This window comes from Panthera onca, chromosome B4, assembly GCF_046562875.1.
Source record: "Panthera onca isolate mPanOnc1 chromosome B4, mPanOnc1 haplotype 2, whole genome shotgun sequence".
Lineage (NCBI taxonomy): Eukaryota > Metazoa > Chordata > Mammalia > Carnivora > Felidae > Panthera > Panthera onca.
In genome coordinates this window covers 15,442,468-15,457,425 of record NC_138345.1, presented here as the reverse complement: position 1 = coordinate 15,457,425, position 14,958 = coordinate 15,442,468, and the positions used below count along the sequence as shown (strand labels likewise).

The following is a 14,958-nucleotide window of genomic DNA, read 5'->3' as shown; positions in this document are numbered from 1 at the left end:
ACACCCTCACCCCGCAATGCCCCTCCAAACCTTCCCGCTTCCTCCCAAAGCACTCAGTGCTTCGGCCCACGAACCGAGCCTGCGCCAACACTGCTGCGCAGGCTCCCAGGCGGGTCTGCGCGGATTGCAAACCCGGAGGCATTCCGGGGGACAAACGAACCTCGGGGTGGGGCGGAGTCGCCAGGCCAAATGACGGACGTGATTGGTCAGCCCCCGGGTACACATTCCTTTGTGGGCGGAGCTTCACCCTAGAGCCACGTCTAGTAAACTGTTTTCCTAATTTGGAAAGGGTCAGGCGCGGGCGGGGCGTGGAGCGGCGAGCCGCAGGGTGTGCGCTTGCGCCGAGCTCCGGGACAGGGCGTGTTCGCCGTTCCGGTCCGCGTTTTGCTCCGAACGAGTGCATCTCTTGCCACTCAAGTCCTCCCTGCGGAAACCTGTGGTTCTCTCGCCCCACCTGTTAGGTGCTGCCTTCCGCGGTGAGTGTGTGTGGTTTGCACTTGGGTTCGCCTCTCTCCGCGCCACCGGAGTAGTACTGGACGCTTCCCACGCTCTTGCCCCGCCCCGCCCCCTCCCTGCACCCGGACCCTGCCGGCAGTTGCCCACCATCCAAGCCTGGGGGAAAACTGGACAGTGCCAGCCCGGGGCGTCTCCCCTTTCTCTCCCTGCACCACCCTGGCCGTCGCCCACGTGCTTGTTGTTGTCATTGCTACAGAACATGTCCAAGTCTCTGAAAAAGTTGGTGGAGGAGAGCCGGGAGAAGAACCAGCCGGAAGTGGACATGAGTGACCGGGGCATCTCCAACATGCTGGATGTCAACGGCTTGTGTAAGTTCTCGGGCAGGGTCTTCCCCTTGGAGCCGCTGGAGGGTTTACAAATTTTCCAAGTAGCTGGCGGCCGGTATGAGAGGTTGTAAAGATTTACATCCCGCTCCTTGCTTGTCAACCTCGCTTGTGGAGAGCTTAGCCCAGAAAGTTTGCAATCAGAATTACGCTCCGTTCCGATTGGAAGATGAACCTGAGAGTCCAGGGAAAGAATCACACAGATAGGTGTAGCTGTACCTCATTGTCGTCTATGCTGATCGTTTGCATTTGGGTGGATTTCCCACACAGTGTACTTAATACCCACTTTATTTTCAATTGAAAATCATTTTGGGGGCGCCTAGGTGGCTCAGTCAGTTAAGCGTCAGACCCACTCTTGGTTTCTGTCCAGGTCATGATCTTACAGTTCTTGAGTTTGCTGCTTGGGATTTCTCTCTCCCTCTCTCTGCCCCTCCCCTGCTTGCGGGCAGGCTCGCAAGCTCTCTCTCTTAAAAAAATAAACATTGGGGCGCCTGGGTGGCTCGGGTCATGATCTCACCCTTTGTGAGTTCGAGTCCTTCGTCAGGCTGTGTGCTGACAGACAGCTCGGAGCCTGGAGCCTGCCTCGGATTGTGTCTCCTTCTCTCTCTGCCCCTTCCTAGCTCACGCTCTCACTCTATCTCTCTGTGAAAAATAAATAAACTTAAAAAAATAAAATAAAAAAAAAATAAACATTAAAAAAAAATAATTTTTGAATCATGCTTCCTTTCTCCTAATACAGTCTCTGATCCTTGAACAATTGCCACAGAAAAGTTATGTGATCACTATTCTTATGCGTGGAGTATGTTAAACGTTTCTTGACTCTCTACCCTTTTTTGGCTCTTTATTCTACTTAGTTGAGGCTTTTGTTACTGCCTTCTTGTGCTACTGTGATGTCTCCCTAACTTTCCCTCTTCCGGTTTTGCTGAGCCTGTTTACCCACTTTTGTTTTCAAGTGTTGCTTTTCTGCAACATACCTTACTGTGTAGCTCTCTAAACCAGAGATCGCAAAGTCGCATGTCCATTGGGGCCAGGTGAAGGTGGTCATGGACTTCATAAGAGGTATCTCATCTGAAGGGGGCGGCTGCTACACCTGCTACTCACATCCAAACAATTGTCACCACCTGGGGATGCGGATTTAGTGTTGCCAGAGTTGTTTTTTAAGAAGCCAAGAATCCAGATTTTTATATGAAATTTCCTAAGTTTTAGACGTTGACAACCAATTCCAAATTTTGAAAAATAATTTCTTTATAATTTTTTTAATGTTTATTACTTATTTTTGAGAGAGAGAGAGAGAGAGAGAGAGAGCATGAGCGGGGGAGGTACAGACAGGGAGACACAGAATCTGAAGCAGGCTCCAGGCTGCAGGCTCCGAGCGGTTAGCCCAGAGCCCGACGTGGGGCTCGAACTCATGAGCTGCGAGATTATGACCTGAGCCGAAGTCAGATGCTCATCGGACTGAGCCACCCGGGCGCCCTGAAAAAATAATTTATAGGTGAAATAAAACTCTTCTTCAGGCAGAACGTGGCTTAAGGTTGGACCTTCTCCCTTCAACACTTCTCCTGGTTGTTCATTACCAACAGTAATGCTCCAGGTTCTTTGGCGTGACAGGCAGAGCCATTCTGAATCTTACTGAAACCTACCTTAGTGCCTGTCCTTTCCACACATTTGTTTTCCCAGCCACTGAATAGATTGCCCATCCCGAACCAGGGCACACTCTTTCAGGTCTTTGTGCTTTCGAAGTATTGTTTTCTTCTTCTCCTTCCCCCCCCCCCCCCCACATCTTTTTACTTATCTGTCAAGAGTCAGCTTAGTTGTCATAGCCTCTGTGAAGCCCTCTCTGTCAGTGTCGAGCAAACACCGCCCTTTCTCTGTGAAGTTGGATATGCCTTGCTTCGTGACTCTTGTTACACAGGACTGTGATGTGTTCTTCCTGGAGATGTCTCTCGTCCACATTGGAGAGTGGGGGCAACGCTGTCGTGCGGTAATCATACTTGTCTGCGCTATAGTGCCGGGGACACAGTGGGTGCTCAGAAAAGTTGGATGGATCACGGAAAGCCTGATGGACTAGGCCCGAGAGTTGATGAGACCCAGACCAGGACGTGACTTTGGAGAAGGAGGGGAGATATCCAGGAGACCTAAAAGATGATGGATTCCTTGTTAGGCATGGAGAGAGCAGAGTCAACTTTACTGTGAATGCGTGGTTTGTGCCCAGGACAGATGGGCGCTGGTGCTCTTGAACCATCTCTGCAGAAGGAACGGGGGCGAGAAGTCCTAGAGTGTTTGTATTTGGTGACCCTAAGATGCCTGCCCTCCAGCTTTAGCTTTTGTGCTAATTAGCATCTCAGCCTCTTGAGATGTGTTGGCCTCTCCCAAGTGGTGATGGCATCTTGGGGGCAGCAACAGAGCCACTGTCCCCGGGACTGAACTGGCAGTTGCAGATCTGGATGTGTGCCTGTGCTGCCCCTTCCCGGCTCTGCTTAGGTCACGGTGACCGCCGGAGGCTCTGCTGGAACCGAGGATGGGGAGCGTGAGCGGGAGGCCTCTCTCTGCTGTACTTGTGGCCCCGTGGCTTTCCGCTCCCCATCATGGCCAAGGAGCTTTCTAGCCCTCGGCTTTGAAGACGTTTCTTGATGTAATATTTATAAGTAGGGAGAGTGGCATAGCTATTTCGGTTCACTCGCATTATCTCTTTGAAGCCTTGGCTTTTACTGAAGAAGAAAAGATAGCCACTTGCTTCCTGAGAAAGCTGTTTCCGGTGTAATATCAGGTGGTGCAGAGCAAGATCCTTATTCTCCCAGGGAAGTAGCTTTAAGGAAGAGCAAGGCTGCGTCTCGGGGAGTTGGGGGAGTAAATTCGGAGATTTTGACCTCCTCCAGCTTCTGGGGTGTGTGGAGACCCACAGAGTGGCCCCTCTCTGCTGTAACTGCCTGACTTCTGGACTCCTGGAGTCTGGAAGGTTCCAGGATGCCTCCAGAAGCCCATTTCTTGACTGGGGCTCATTTATTGGTAGTACGCATAATGCTTACTGTGTATATTTTAACAATCTAGATATTAAAATGTTTGACCTGGTCACTTAAACTGTAGCATAAGAATTCCCCTATTTCTTTATTGGTAAAATTTTAACTGTAACCGTGAGGTTTTCTGTCTTAGCATGAAGATTCACCGCAGGGAACAACTCATTTGCATGGGTAGGGAATAGTCGTTGTGTCTCAAGTTTTCCCTTCATTATCCTTTACTTTGTTGAGTTTCGCAAAAGATAAGAAATAAGTTTTGAAACTAAGAATGGAGGTTTTGTACTTCCTTGAAGCGTGTGAACCGTCTGTCTTTCTGCGTGGGAGAATCGTGTCTTATAAATGCAGCACTTTGCTTTCTCTGAGACGGTAAATTGTCTTTAAAAAATATTTTCAGGCGTTCAGGTTCCAAAAGCTTTGATGGGGAAGTCTTCATGGGCCAGAGACAGACATCAGACAGATGCTGCTGTTTTCCATCCAGCCAGATTCTGGGCGGAGCCAGCCCCCCCCCCCCCCCCCCCCCCCCCCCCCCCCCCGAGTGGGAGAATACAGTGCTTACCAGTGGGGCCCTGGAGTTGCATAGGTTGGGTTCAGATCTTCATACTTTGGAACTTCAGAGAACCTACTTAACCTCTCTGAGTCCTCATCATCACATGGAAATGTAAGTGCCCACCTCGTAGGACCGGATTAGCCACGAGGGCACTGATGCATGTCAAGTGCTCAGCACCGCGCCTAGTACTGCGTGAGCACATAGTGAATGTTGACTTTAATAGGAATATCAGCCTCAGACGTAACCAGTTCCGTCGCAGTCGACAGTCTGGACCAAGGAGAGCGGGCTCCTTAGGCTGGGTCAGGCATTTGTGTCAGATGTTGACGTTTTCTGTGGTAACTTTACAGATCCCGAAGCATCTGGCACTTTGGCCTAGGATTCCTAAAGATTCAGGTTGCTCTTCCTTTGAAATTACTCCCTCATTTTATTTCCTTCTTATTTTTTTTTTTTCTTCCTACGTGGCGTGAAATCTGCACACACATTCTCCTTAAAGCTTCCAAGAGTAATGGTAGCAATTTTGTTCTCTTTATTGAAGAGATTTCGCTGCAGACCTGTGCGGTGTGCAGCTGTCCTCACCTGGATGATAAAGCCGCTTTTGAAGGGCCCTGTAATCAGCTTCTGTGGGAGCAGAGAATCCCATTAGTAGCCAGGGAGACTTTTTTCGTTTCTTTTATTTAAGTCTTTTGTGACTTTTTTTTTTTTTTTATCTCTTCAAGTGTATTGCCCTCTGGATGTCAAACCTTTATCAGTTTTTTGGTGGTTTTTTTTTTTTTCAGGTTAGGCTAAAATATCTTTCAGATAAATTATAAAGAAAAATAACTCACCTTCAAGGCAGTGGTCTTTTTTTTTTTAATGTTCTTTTTATTTTTATTTTTTAACGTTTATTTATTTTTTGAGACAGAGAGAGACAGAGCATGAACGGGGGAGGGGCAGAGAGAGAGGGAGACACAGAATCGGAAGCAGGCTCCAGGCTCTGAGCCATCAGCCCAGAGCCCGATTCGGGGCTCGAACCCACAGACCGCGAGATCATGACCTGAGCTGAAGTTGGACGCTTAACCGACTGAGCCACCCAGGCGCCCCATGTTTTGTTTATTTTTGAGAGAGAGACAGAGTGAGGGCAGAGAGAGAGGGAGACACAGAATCAGAATCAGGCTCTGGGCTCTGAGCTGACAGCACAGAGCCTGGCACGGGGCTCGAACTCTAGAACCGTGAGATCATGACCTGAGCCAAAGTCGATGCTTAACCCGCTGAGCCACCCAGGCGCCCCGAGGCAGTGGTCTTTCTAAAGGACCATGCAAGATAATCAACAAACATAATCATGGGTTTTCTGGAAGGGCTGTTTCACAAGCTCTGTTAAACCTGGACGTGGTCACCCCCTTAGTACTTTCTTATCAATATAGGCTGTCTTCTAGGAAAGATAAAGGAGCTGGAGGACATGTCACCTTAGCTATAATTCTTAGACCTTTCCTTTTTTATTTTTCTAACTTGCATAGATACGCCCACCATTGTGTTTTTAACCCTGTGGTATCCTGGCCTGGGAAGCCCTTTCCCCTCTTCTCCCCAGCCAGCCTCCTGTACCCCTGTCAGTGCTTGCTGACAGACGGTATGATTGATCCATCCACTTCCCTGCCCCGGTGCTGGGTTTTTTGTTTTTTTTTTTTAATTTTTTTTTAACGTTTATTTATTTTTGAGACAGAGAGAGACAGAGCATGAACGGGGGAGGGCCAGAGAGAGAGGGAGACACAGAATCGGAAGCAGGCTCCAGGCTCTGAGCCATCAACCCAGAGCCCGACGCGGGCCTCGAACCCACGGACCGCGAGATCGTGACCTGAGCTGAAGTCGGACGCTTAACCGACTGAGCCACCCAGGTGCCCCGCCCCGGTGCTGTTTTTAACCCACCATCCCATCCATCCTGGTTTACATGTCTCCTCTGGTCCTGGTGTGCATGCCTCTCTTACCTCTGTACCTGGCACAGTGCTTGGAGAAAGCTCCCCCAGAAGGATTGCTCTCTGCTAAGAGCTGTGCCTCTGCAGGCTAGGGTAGAAAGCACAGCGCAGGGGAGGGAACACGACCCAGGACTCCCCTACCCGGCCCCCTCCCTGACTCTCCAGAGGGAAGCCTGGTTACAACCATCAGGAACATGCTATAAACTGCTCAGTGTTCTAGTTCTGATTTTAGGACAGTGTAAAAACGGAAAATGTCTCATCCAGATAGGAAATAAAGAAAGAAAAAATATGATGCCTTTGGTGTGACTGAACATTTAATAATGAGTCAATTGACGTTGCGGCTTCGGTCAGCCTCGGCCTCTTATTTTTTGGAAGCAGCTTTTTGGTTACTAGCTGTGTAACTTTGGGCAAGTCACGTCATTTCTCCGCGCCTCAGGTTTCTCATCTATAAAGTGGGGATGATGAAGGTAAAGTAGCTACCTCAGAGACTCGCTGTGAGTCATTATCTGTAAAGTACCTAGAGGGCCATCTGGTGCATCATGTCTGAGTCCGTTTGGCTGTCGTAACAGTGCCTTAGATTGGGCGGTTTACAGGCAACAGAAATTTATTTCTTATAGTTCTGGAGGCTAGAAGTCCAAGGTCAGGGCGCGGGCGGATTCGCTTCCAGGATTCACTTCCTGGTTCGTAGAACCTCCACATGGTGACTGGAGAATGAGCTTCTCTCAGGTGTCTTTTACAAGGATGCTAATCCCATTCCTGAGGGCTCCACCCTTTTCACCTCATCACCTCCCAAAGTCCCCACCTCCTGATACCATCACAGATAGGGATTAGGTTTCAATATATGAATTTTGGGGCCACACACTTTAGTTCAGTAGCATGGCACATATTAGTCTTCATCTTCACTATTTCTAATATCTGAAAATCTGTTTTATCCATGATTGTGTAAAAAAAAATGCAAAGCAGTGTCTGTTTAGCTTTTAGAATTCTCGGTAATGGTGCTTCTCCAGTGACCTTCGCCTGCTTATCTCTCTGCTGCATGGTGTCTGGGCACCCAGTGCCTCATTCCCCACCCGACTGAGAATTGCCAGGAAGTTAGATGGGCATGTCTGGTGTGACAAGGTCAGGAGGAAGAACCGTGGCCTCACACGGCAAATTCAGAGCCTTGGTCAACGTGGGAGGTAGTTGGGGAGGCAGCAGGGCATTTCACAGGATGTTGGTGGTGATGTGCTTGTGTCTATGGAGAATGACAGGCATGGAAAAATGGTGGCCATTTTCGACTAAGTGAAGTACCACAAATCCCCCAATAACTGTGTGTTGAACTTCCTAGCATTTTTTCAGGATGGGTGCTATCCAAGCCAAGTCTCTGGGAGTTTCCTACCTACTGAAACTTTAAACTGTCCATTGATAAATTAATATTTGCTATGTTAAGAAAACTGTGAACTATGTAATCAATCTGCAGGAGTTGGATTTTTAGCATCAGAAACTGTTAACACCCACCACTTTGCCATTACAGCGAGCTCTTAATTGTGCTAATCAGTGCTAAAATCGATATGGTTACTAATTGAGAGCCGCATCACATCTCCTCTTTCCATAAATTTACAGGAACCTGGTTCAAAGAAATTTTATCTAGTTATAGGAGATCCACTCCTGTAGTTATAGTTTTGCCAAGCAAAAGCTAGAGATGATTTCTTTACAGTACCTTTGCTTTGAATAGCACGTTTGGGCACCCTGGTTTATTTTTTATTCTTTAAAGCAATTTCAGCATAAAGATGTGGCTGAGGAACAGTCCATGTAGATGAAATGCCTGGCCCGCAGGGGTCACTGTTGAGACTGTGTTTTCCTCAGGGCTTCTCATGGGACTTCCTGCCCCATGTAGATCAAGTGTCTGGCCGGCAGAGGTCACTGTTGAGCCTCTGTTTTCCTCAGGACATTCTACACCTCCTCCTGCTCTGTCATCCAGTGCTACCTAGGCGGTTGCTTCCTTTCTCCTCATGCCGCCTCCTTTGGGTAGAGATAGCCCCCTTTATGGTACTTCCATGAACTTCACAGTCAAAGCAACCTCACCTTTGTTATGTTCTGATTCCCAGTATCTTTAATATTGTCGTGTTTCATAATTACCTTGCAGACCTGAACCCTATTGGAGACCCAGGGGCTTCTGAATGGAGAGGTGCTGACCAGTCAGTGCATTTCTCTCAATGAAACACAAGAGAAATGGAATCCGCAGGGCCCCCTTTGGGCGGATTTCACCCGTGTGTGATGCCTACCGATGTAAAAGAGTACTTTGGATTGGAGGTGTTGGTTAAACCAGGAAGACAAATGATAGTATAACATTCCCTGCTTTATTCGTCTGCCAGGGCTTCCATACAAAACCCTCTAGACTAGGGGGTTACGGAACAGGCATTTACGCCTCGCAGTTGTGGAGGCCGAAAGACCAGGCTCAAAGTGTCAGTAGGGTTGGTTTCTCCTGAGTCCTCTCTGCTTGGTTTAAAGATGGCGGCTCCCTCACTGCGTCCTCACACGGTCTCTCCTCTGTGCGCACACGCGTGTGGTGTTTCTGTGCGTGTCCACTTTCCCCTTCTCAGGAGGACACCACTCAGCTTGGATGACAGCTCACCCTAACAGCCCTGTGTCGACTTCATCACCTCGTTAAAGGTCTTGTCTCCAGATACAGCCCCATTCTGAGACACCGGGGGTTAGGGCTTCAGCGTATGAATTTTGAGGGGCCACAATTCAGCTCATAACGTCTACACCAGAGGTTCTGAATGATCTACACGTGTTTATGTCGGGGTGAGTGGTTGTTACGCTTGCATTCTATCACCCTGTGGTGCACATGGTAATTGTCAGCATCTTACAGATGGCGAGTCGGAAGGTTATGTAGGGTCTATAAAGTCCCGGTGGTGGGGTACACGCTGCAGTGTGTCGGACGCTTCTGTAACACTGTGGCACGTTTTTGCACCCCTGAAGTACAGTGAGGGCCTGGCTCAGATGTTAAGGAGTGATGATTTCCAGGGCTGACTGGGGCACAGACCTGACCTCAAGGCCGTCAGTTTCAGAATTCCTTAAAAACCCCGCACTGGGGGCGCCTGGGTGGCGCAGTCGGTTAAGCGTCCGACTTCAGCCAGGTCACGATCTCGCGGTCCGTGAGTTCGAGCCCCGCGTCAGGCTCTGGGCTGATGGCTCGGAGCCTGGAGCCTGTTTCCGATCCTGTGTCTCCCTCTCTCTCTGCCCCTCCCCCATTCATGCTCTGTCTCCCTCTGTCCCAAAAATAAATAAAAAACATTGAAAAAAAACAAAACAAAAAAAAAAAAAAAAACCCACACTGGGCAAATAACGTGCATTCGGCCAGCCCGTCGGCTTGGAAACTTAGTTTTATCATGCTGTTGCAGAACGTTAATGGTCGAAGAAACCACTAGAAGCAACTTACTCTTTGATCTGGTCAGTGTGACCCTCCCCCTCTATGGTTTTCTGAAACACTTACAAATCTTAACTGAATTTAGTGACCAAATGCGAGATCTTTTTCTGTTGTATATGGATTCATTTCTCCCGTCTTCCAACAGAACGTTAGTTTAAAACACGACGAAGTATGGTGCTGGAGAGACTGTGTTGGGGAAATATTGCTTCTTACAAGAAACCTGAATTACATGAAATGGTAACTTTAGTTATAATGTACCTGTACTTTATGCAGCACCTTTTCGTTTAATAAATTTCTCTGCATATATGTTAGTAATTTCTCTGGACTCAGAATAGTTTGCAATTTTTGGGCCGTACTGAGCCCATTGAAAGGCTGAAAGGCACACATCACACCAGGTTATTGGGAAGGGATCTTGGCCTCTGAGACCAGAGACTGCTGACGTGCTTTGCAGCCTCAGTATACTAATGATTTTGCAAATGTTCAGGTGTAAATTGGTTTCTCAGAGCTATAAATACTTAAGCCTTTAGGTCGTGAGGAAGGTACCTGTTTATTAACCTATTACATATTTGTACCTTTTAATTTTTTTTATTGGAAGGATGAAAAATCATCACGTAATTAAAATACTATGCCGTATATACATAGTATAGTGATACACACAAATGTTCAAACACACATTGCCTACCAGGCACCAGGTATTGTACTAAGCTCTCCTTATGGATGAGTTCTTTTAAACCCACAGTTTCATTATGATTGTTGTCTTCATCCTCATCCAGTTTATAGCTGAGGAAGCAGATTCAGAGAACTTAAGTTAACTTCCAGTCACACAGCTAATGAGAAAGAGAGCCAGGATTTGAACCCAGGCCGTCAGACTTCAGAAGCTGCGTTCTCAGCTGATGCTGTCTTGCCTCCTGTCCCTAACATTTTCGACGGGCGCATGCACATACAAGGACAGAGCGGCTAATTCAGCAGGTGCACAGTGAGCGACCGCTAGCAGTCCGGTTCTGTCGTAGACGCCAGGGTACTGCCGTCTGTGGGCTAACAGTTCGGTGTCGATGTAGGAGCGCATTCGGGGATGCCGACCTGCCCGTGCTCAGGCCGATTGGGCTGAGGAAGCAGGAAACTACTTCTTCCTCGCTTACACACACTCTAAAAAAAATATCCACTTCCAAAAAACTCTTGAAGCAACCATTTGGATAAGTGCACGTGTCACTGTACAGCCTGACACATTCTTAAACCGAGAAACAACACGATCGAGAGCCCGGAAGCCTTTCTTCTCCCAGTCACTGTCCCCTCAAGGATAAACACCGTCCTGACCCTGAAGGCATAGTTTTGCCTGTTTTTGCACATTGTTATATAAAAGACGATTATATGGGTGTTTAGGTGGCTCAGTCGGTTTTAAGTGTCTGACTCTCAATTTGGGCTCAGGTCATGGATCTCACGGTTGTGATATTGAGCCCTGAGTTGGGTTTCGTGCAGGGCGTGGAGCCTGCTGGGGATTTTTCTCTCTCCCTCTGCCCCTCCCCTGCGCATACTCTCTCAAGAAAAAAAAAAATTAAAAAGAGGAGTATATGTGCACACTCTTGAGTGTCTGATTCTCTTGCTTAGCATCATGTGACAGTCATTCATGCCGTAAAGTTGGGTTTGGATCCGCTGTGTGAGTTCTGCCCCTATTTATTCCTCCACTCTGCTGTTGATGGGCATTTGGATCATTTCCAGATGAGGGTAGTTATGCATAGTGCTGCTGTAAACCTATGAGCCCATGCCTTTGGGTGAACACACACACGGTCATTTCTGTGGGTTGTGGACCCAGGAGTGGAATTGTTGGGTCTGGAATGTGCTCTTACATACTTGTAAAAATGGAAGGCAAGACTTCCCCAAATAGGGAGGATACTGGAAACTTCTGTGATGGGCAAAGGGTAAACATTGTTAACGCATAATGAGATCTCACAGAACGTGCTGGTCCGACCCGGCCGGGCCGTCTTCCCAGAAGGCTTGTTCACACCACACCTCAAGCCTGTCTCTGAGAAGGACCTTGTCTGTTGACCAATACCTTCTATGCAATTAGCTCGCAAACTTGGCTGCCGATTAGACCCTAGGGGACCTTTAAAGTTTCTGATGCTTAGGCCACACCCCAGGCCGATTACATGAGAAGCTCTGAGTGTAGAAGCAGGTATCAGAATTTTTGCTTCTTAAAAGAGTGTGTTTGGGGGCGCCTGGGTGGCGCAGTCGGTTAAGCGTCCGACTTCAGCCAGGTCACGATCTCGCGGTCCGTGAGTTCGAGCCCCGCGTCAGGCTCTGGGCTGATGGCTCGGAGCCTGGAGCCTGTTTCCGATTCTGTGTCTCCCTCTCTCTCTGCCCCTCCCCCATTCATGCTCTGTCTCTCTCTGTCCCAAAAAATAAAATAAAAAACGTTGAAAAAAAAAAATTTAAAAAAAAAAAAAAAAAAAAAAGAGTGTGTTTGCCTGCTTGCGCACCATAGCTGTGCAGCCATTGTCCTCGTTCAAACACCTTTTGTTCATTTTTGCCCCGTGGGAGCCTCTTCTACTTTGCTCTCCCATCCATTTGACATGGCCTTTCCGTTTGCAAGACCGTCTCCGCCAATCTCCTTGCCACGTGAGGTACCAAGCCGTCCCCGATGTGTCTGTCACTTCCTGCCCCAGACCTAGAATCGGCCAGTCCTCTGAGAAACCCTGGTTTTGTTTGTATGTCTTAGTGGGAAGTATTTTAGGCCCAAAGTGGGCTCCATGCGTACTTTTTACTGCTGGGTCATTGGTGGTTTTTAGGCTTTTTTAATGGACATGGCTAAGAAGAGTATGTTTTTAAGGAGAAGATACTAATGAATTCCAATTCAAATGTAGGACCGTAAGGCTGTTATTCTTCACGCTCCACATCTGTTTCCTTCTACACTGAGCATCCTGATTCTCGGGGCTACAAACTGGTAGAATTGGAATATCTCACTTACTTGGTCAATACCCAGGGTCCCCACTGATAGTGCTGAAAAGAGTTGTTTTGTGTGTATGCTGTCCCCATTCTCTCCCCCTTCCTTTTTTTTTTTCTTTTTTCTTTTTAAACTGGACTTTATTTTTTAAAGCAGTTTCTTCTATTATTAAAACCCCCACCATTTCCCCTGTCATTGGCATCTGGCATAAGTGTGGTGATTTATTAAAATTGACAGACCAGTGTCCATAAGTTAACTGTAGTCCACAGTTTACTGTTTACTCTGTGTTGTAACGCTCTGTGGGTTTTAACCAATGCGTAGTGTCGTGCAGGAGACTTTCACTGCCCTAAATATCCCCTCTGCTCTACTTATTTTTCCCTCTCTCTTTCCTTACCTCCCTGCGAACCCCAGGCAACCACTGAAATTTTACGTCTCCGTAGTTTTGTTTTTCCCAGAATGTCATATAGTTGAAATTATATAGTATGTAATCTTTACAGAAAGCCGCCTTTAACTTAGCGTTGTGCGTTTAAGATTCTTCTGTGTCTTTTCTTGCCTTGAGAGCGCCTATCTTTTTTTTTACTTAGAAATTTTTTGAGTATAGTTGACACACCATGTTCCATTAGTTTCAGGTGTACAACATAGTGATTCATTGTCTGTATACCTTACGCTGTGCTCCCTACAAGTGTACTTCTCATCTGTCAGGATACCACACTGTATCACAGGATCACTGACTATATTCCCTGTGCTGTACCTTTTATACTCATGCCTTATTCTATAACTGGAAGCCTTTATCTCCCTCTTCCCTTCCCTCTGGCTGCCATCAGTTTATTCTGTGTTTATAGGTCTGACCTGCTTTTTGCTTTTTTATTCATTTGTTTTTTCACATACCTTTTTATTATTGAATAATGCTCCATTGTCTGGATGTACCACAGTTTACTTATCCATTCACCTACAGAAAGGCATCTAGGTTGCTTCCAAAATTTGGGCAATTATGAATAAAGCTGCTGTAAACATTCATGGGTGATTAAGTATATTTAGTTTAATAAGAAACCAACAAAATGCCTTCAGAAGTGGCTGTACCATTTTGTGTTCCCACAAATGATGTATTAAAGTTCTGTTTTTGCCTGAATGCGGTGATGTCAGTGTTCCGGATTTTAACCATTGTAGTAGTGTATAGTGGTATCTTGTTTTAATTTCCGGTTCCTTAATCACGTGAGGTGTGGACAATGTTTTCACATGCTAATTTGCCATTTGTGTATCTTCTTTGATGAGGGGTGTTTCTTGGTCCACTTTTTAGTTGGGTTGTTTTCTTATTGTTGCGTTTTAAAATCGGTGTGCATTAGATAGCAATCCTATACCACATACTTACTTTGCATAAATTTTGTCACAGTCTGTGGCTTTTCTATTCATTTTCTTACCATTTTCTTTCACCAAGGAGAAGTTTTAAATTTTAATGAAGTCTCACCACCTTTTTGCTTTTGGATAGTGTTTGGTGTTACGAATAAGAAGTCATTTCCAAATCTAGGGCCACCTTGATTTGATTTTTTCCGTTGTTTATTCTAAGGTTTTGCATTTTACACTTAGGTCTGTGATACATCTTGAGTTCATTTTTGTGAAAGGCGTTAAGTTCTGTGTCTAGATTCTTTTTGTTTTTTCTTTGAATGTGAATGTCTGGTTGTTTGAGCACCCCTTGTTGGCAAATTACCTTTTTTTCCACGGAATTGCCTTTCTCCTTTGTCAAAGATCGCTTGACTGTATTTGTACCTGTCTGTTTCTGGGCTCTGTTCTGACCATTGATCTGTTTGTTCTTTTATTAGTACCATGCTGTCTTTATTACAGTGGCTTTATGGTAAATTTTGAAGTTGGGTAGTATCAGTTTTCTGAGTTTGACTTTGCTTTTCTTCTCCAGTATTTTATTGGCCATTCTGGGTCTTTGGCTTTTTCATATAAAGTTTAATTTATCGACACCCATTTATAAAGTTAATTTATTGACATCCACAGAATAAACTTGCCGTGATCTTTGATTGGGATTACATTGCATCTATGGATGTAGAGTTCTTCATGATCCTTTATTATCCTTTTTAACATTAACATGATCAGTAGTGATGACCTTCCTTTTATTTCTGGTTGCCTCCAAAATTTGGGTCTCTTTTTTTCTTCGTAGCTAACTTGCCTGAAGGTTTATCAATTTTATTGATCTTTCAAAGTACCAACTTTTGGTCCCAGGGATTTTCTCTACCGGTTTCCTGTTTGCAGTTTCTT

The 14,958-nt window shown here is 46.4% G+C and overlaps 1 protein-coding gene across 4 annotated transcripts in view; it reads left to right on the top strand.

Moving 5' to 3' along the window:
• The first annotated feature begins 347 nt into the window (after nucleotides 1-347).
• The window catches only part of RSU1 (Ras suppressor protein 1), a 202,283-nt gene continuing 187,672 nt past the window's right edge, over nucleotides 348-14,958 (top strand). For 2 of the 4 annotated variants that reach the window (XM_060659565.3, XM_060659567.3), the window contains exons 1-2: nucleotides 348-476; nucleotides 713-824. In XM_060659565.3, the coding sequence (XP_060515548.1) occupies nucleotides 716-824 (109 nt within the window). In that variant the 5' untranslated portion in view covers nucleotides 348-476; nucleotides 713-715. The remainder of the gene's footprint in view (nucleotides 477-712; nucleotides 825-14,958) is intronic. The other 2 variants (XM_060659563.3, XM_060659566.2) reach the window with 1 other exon arrangement.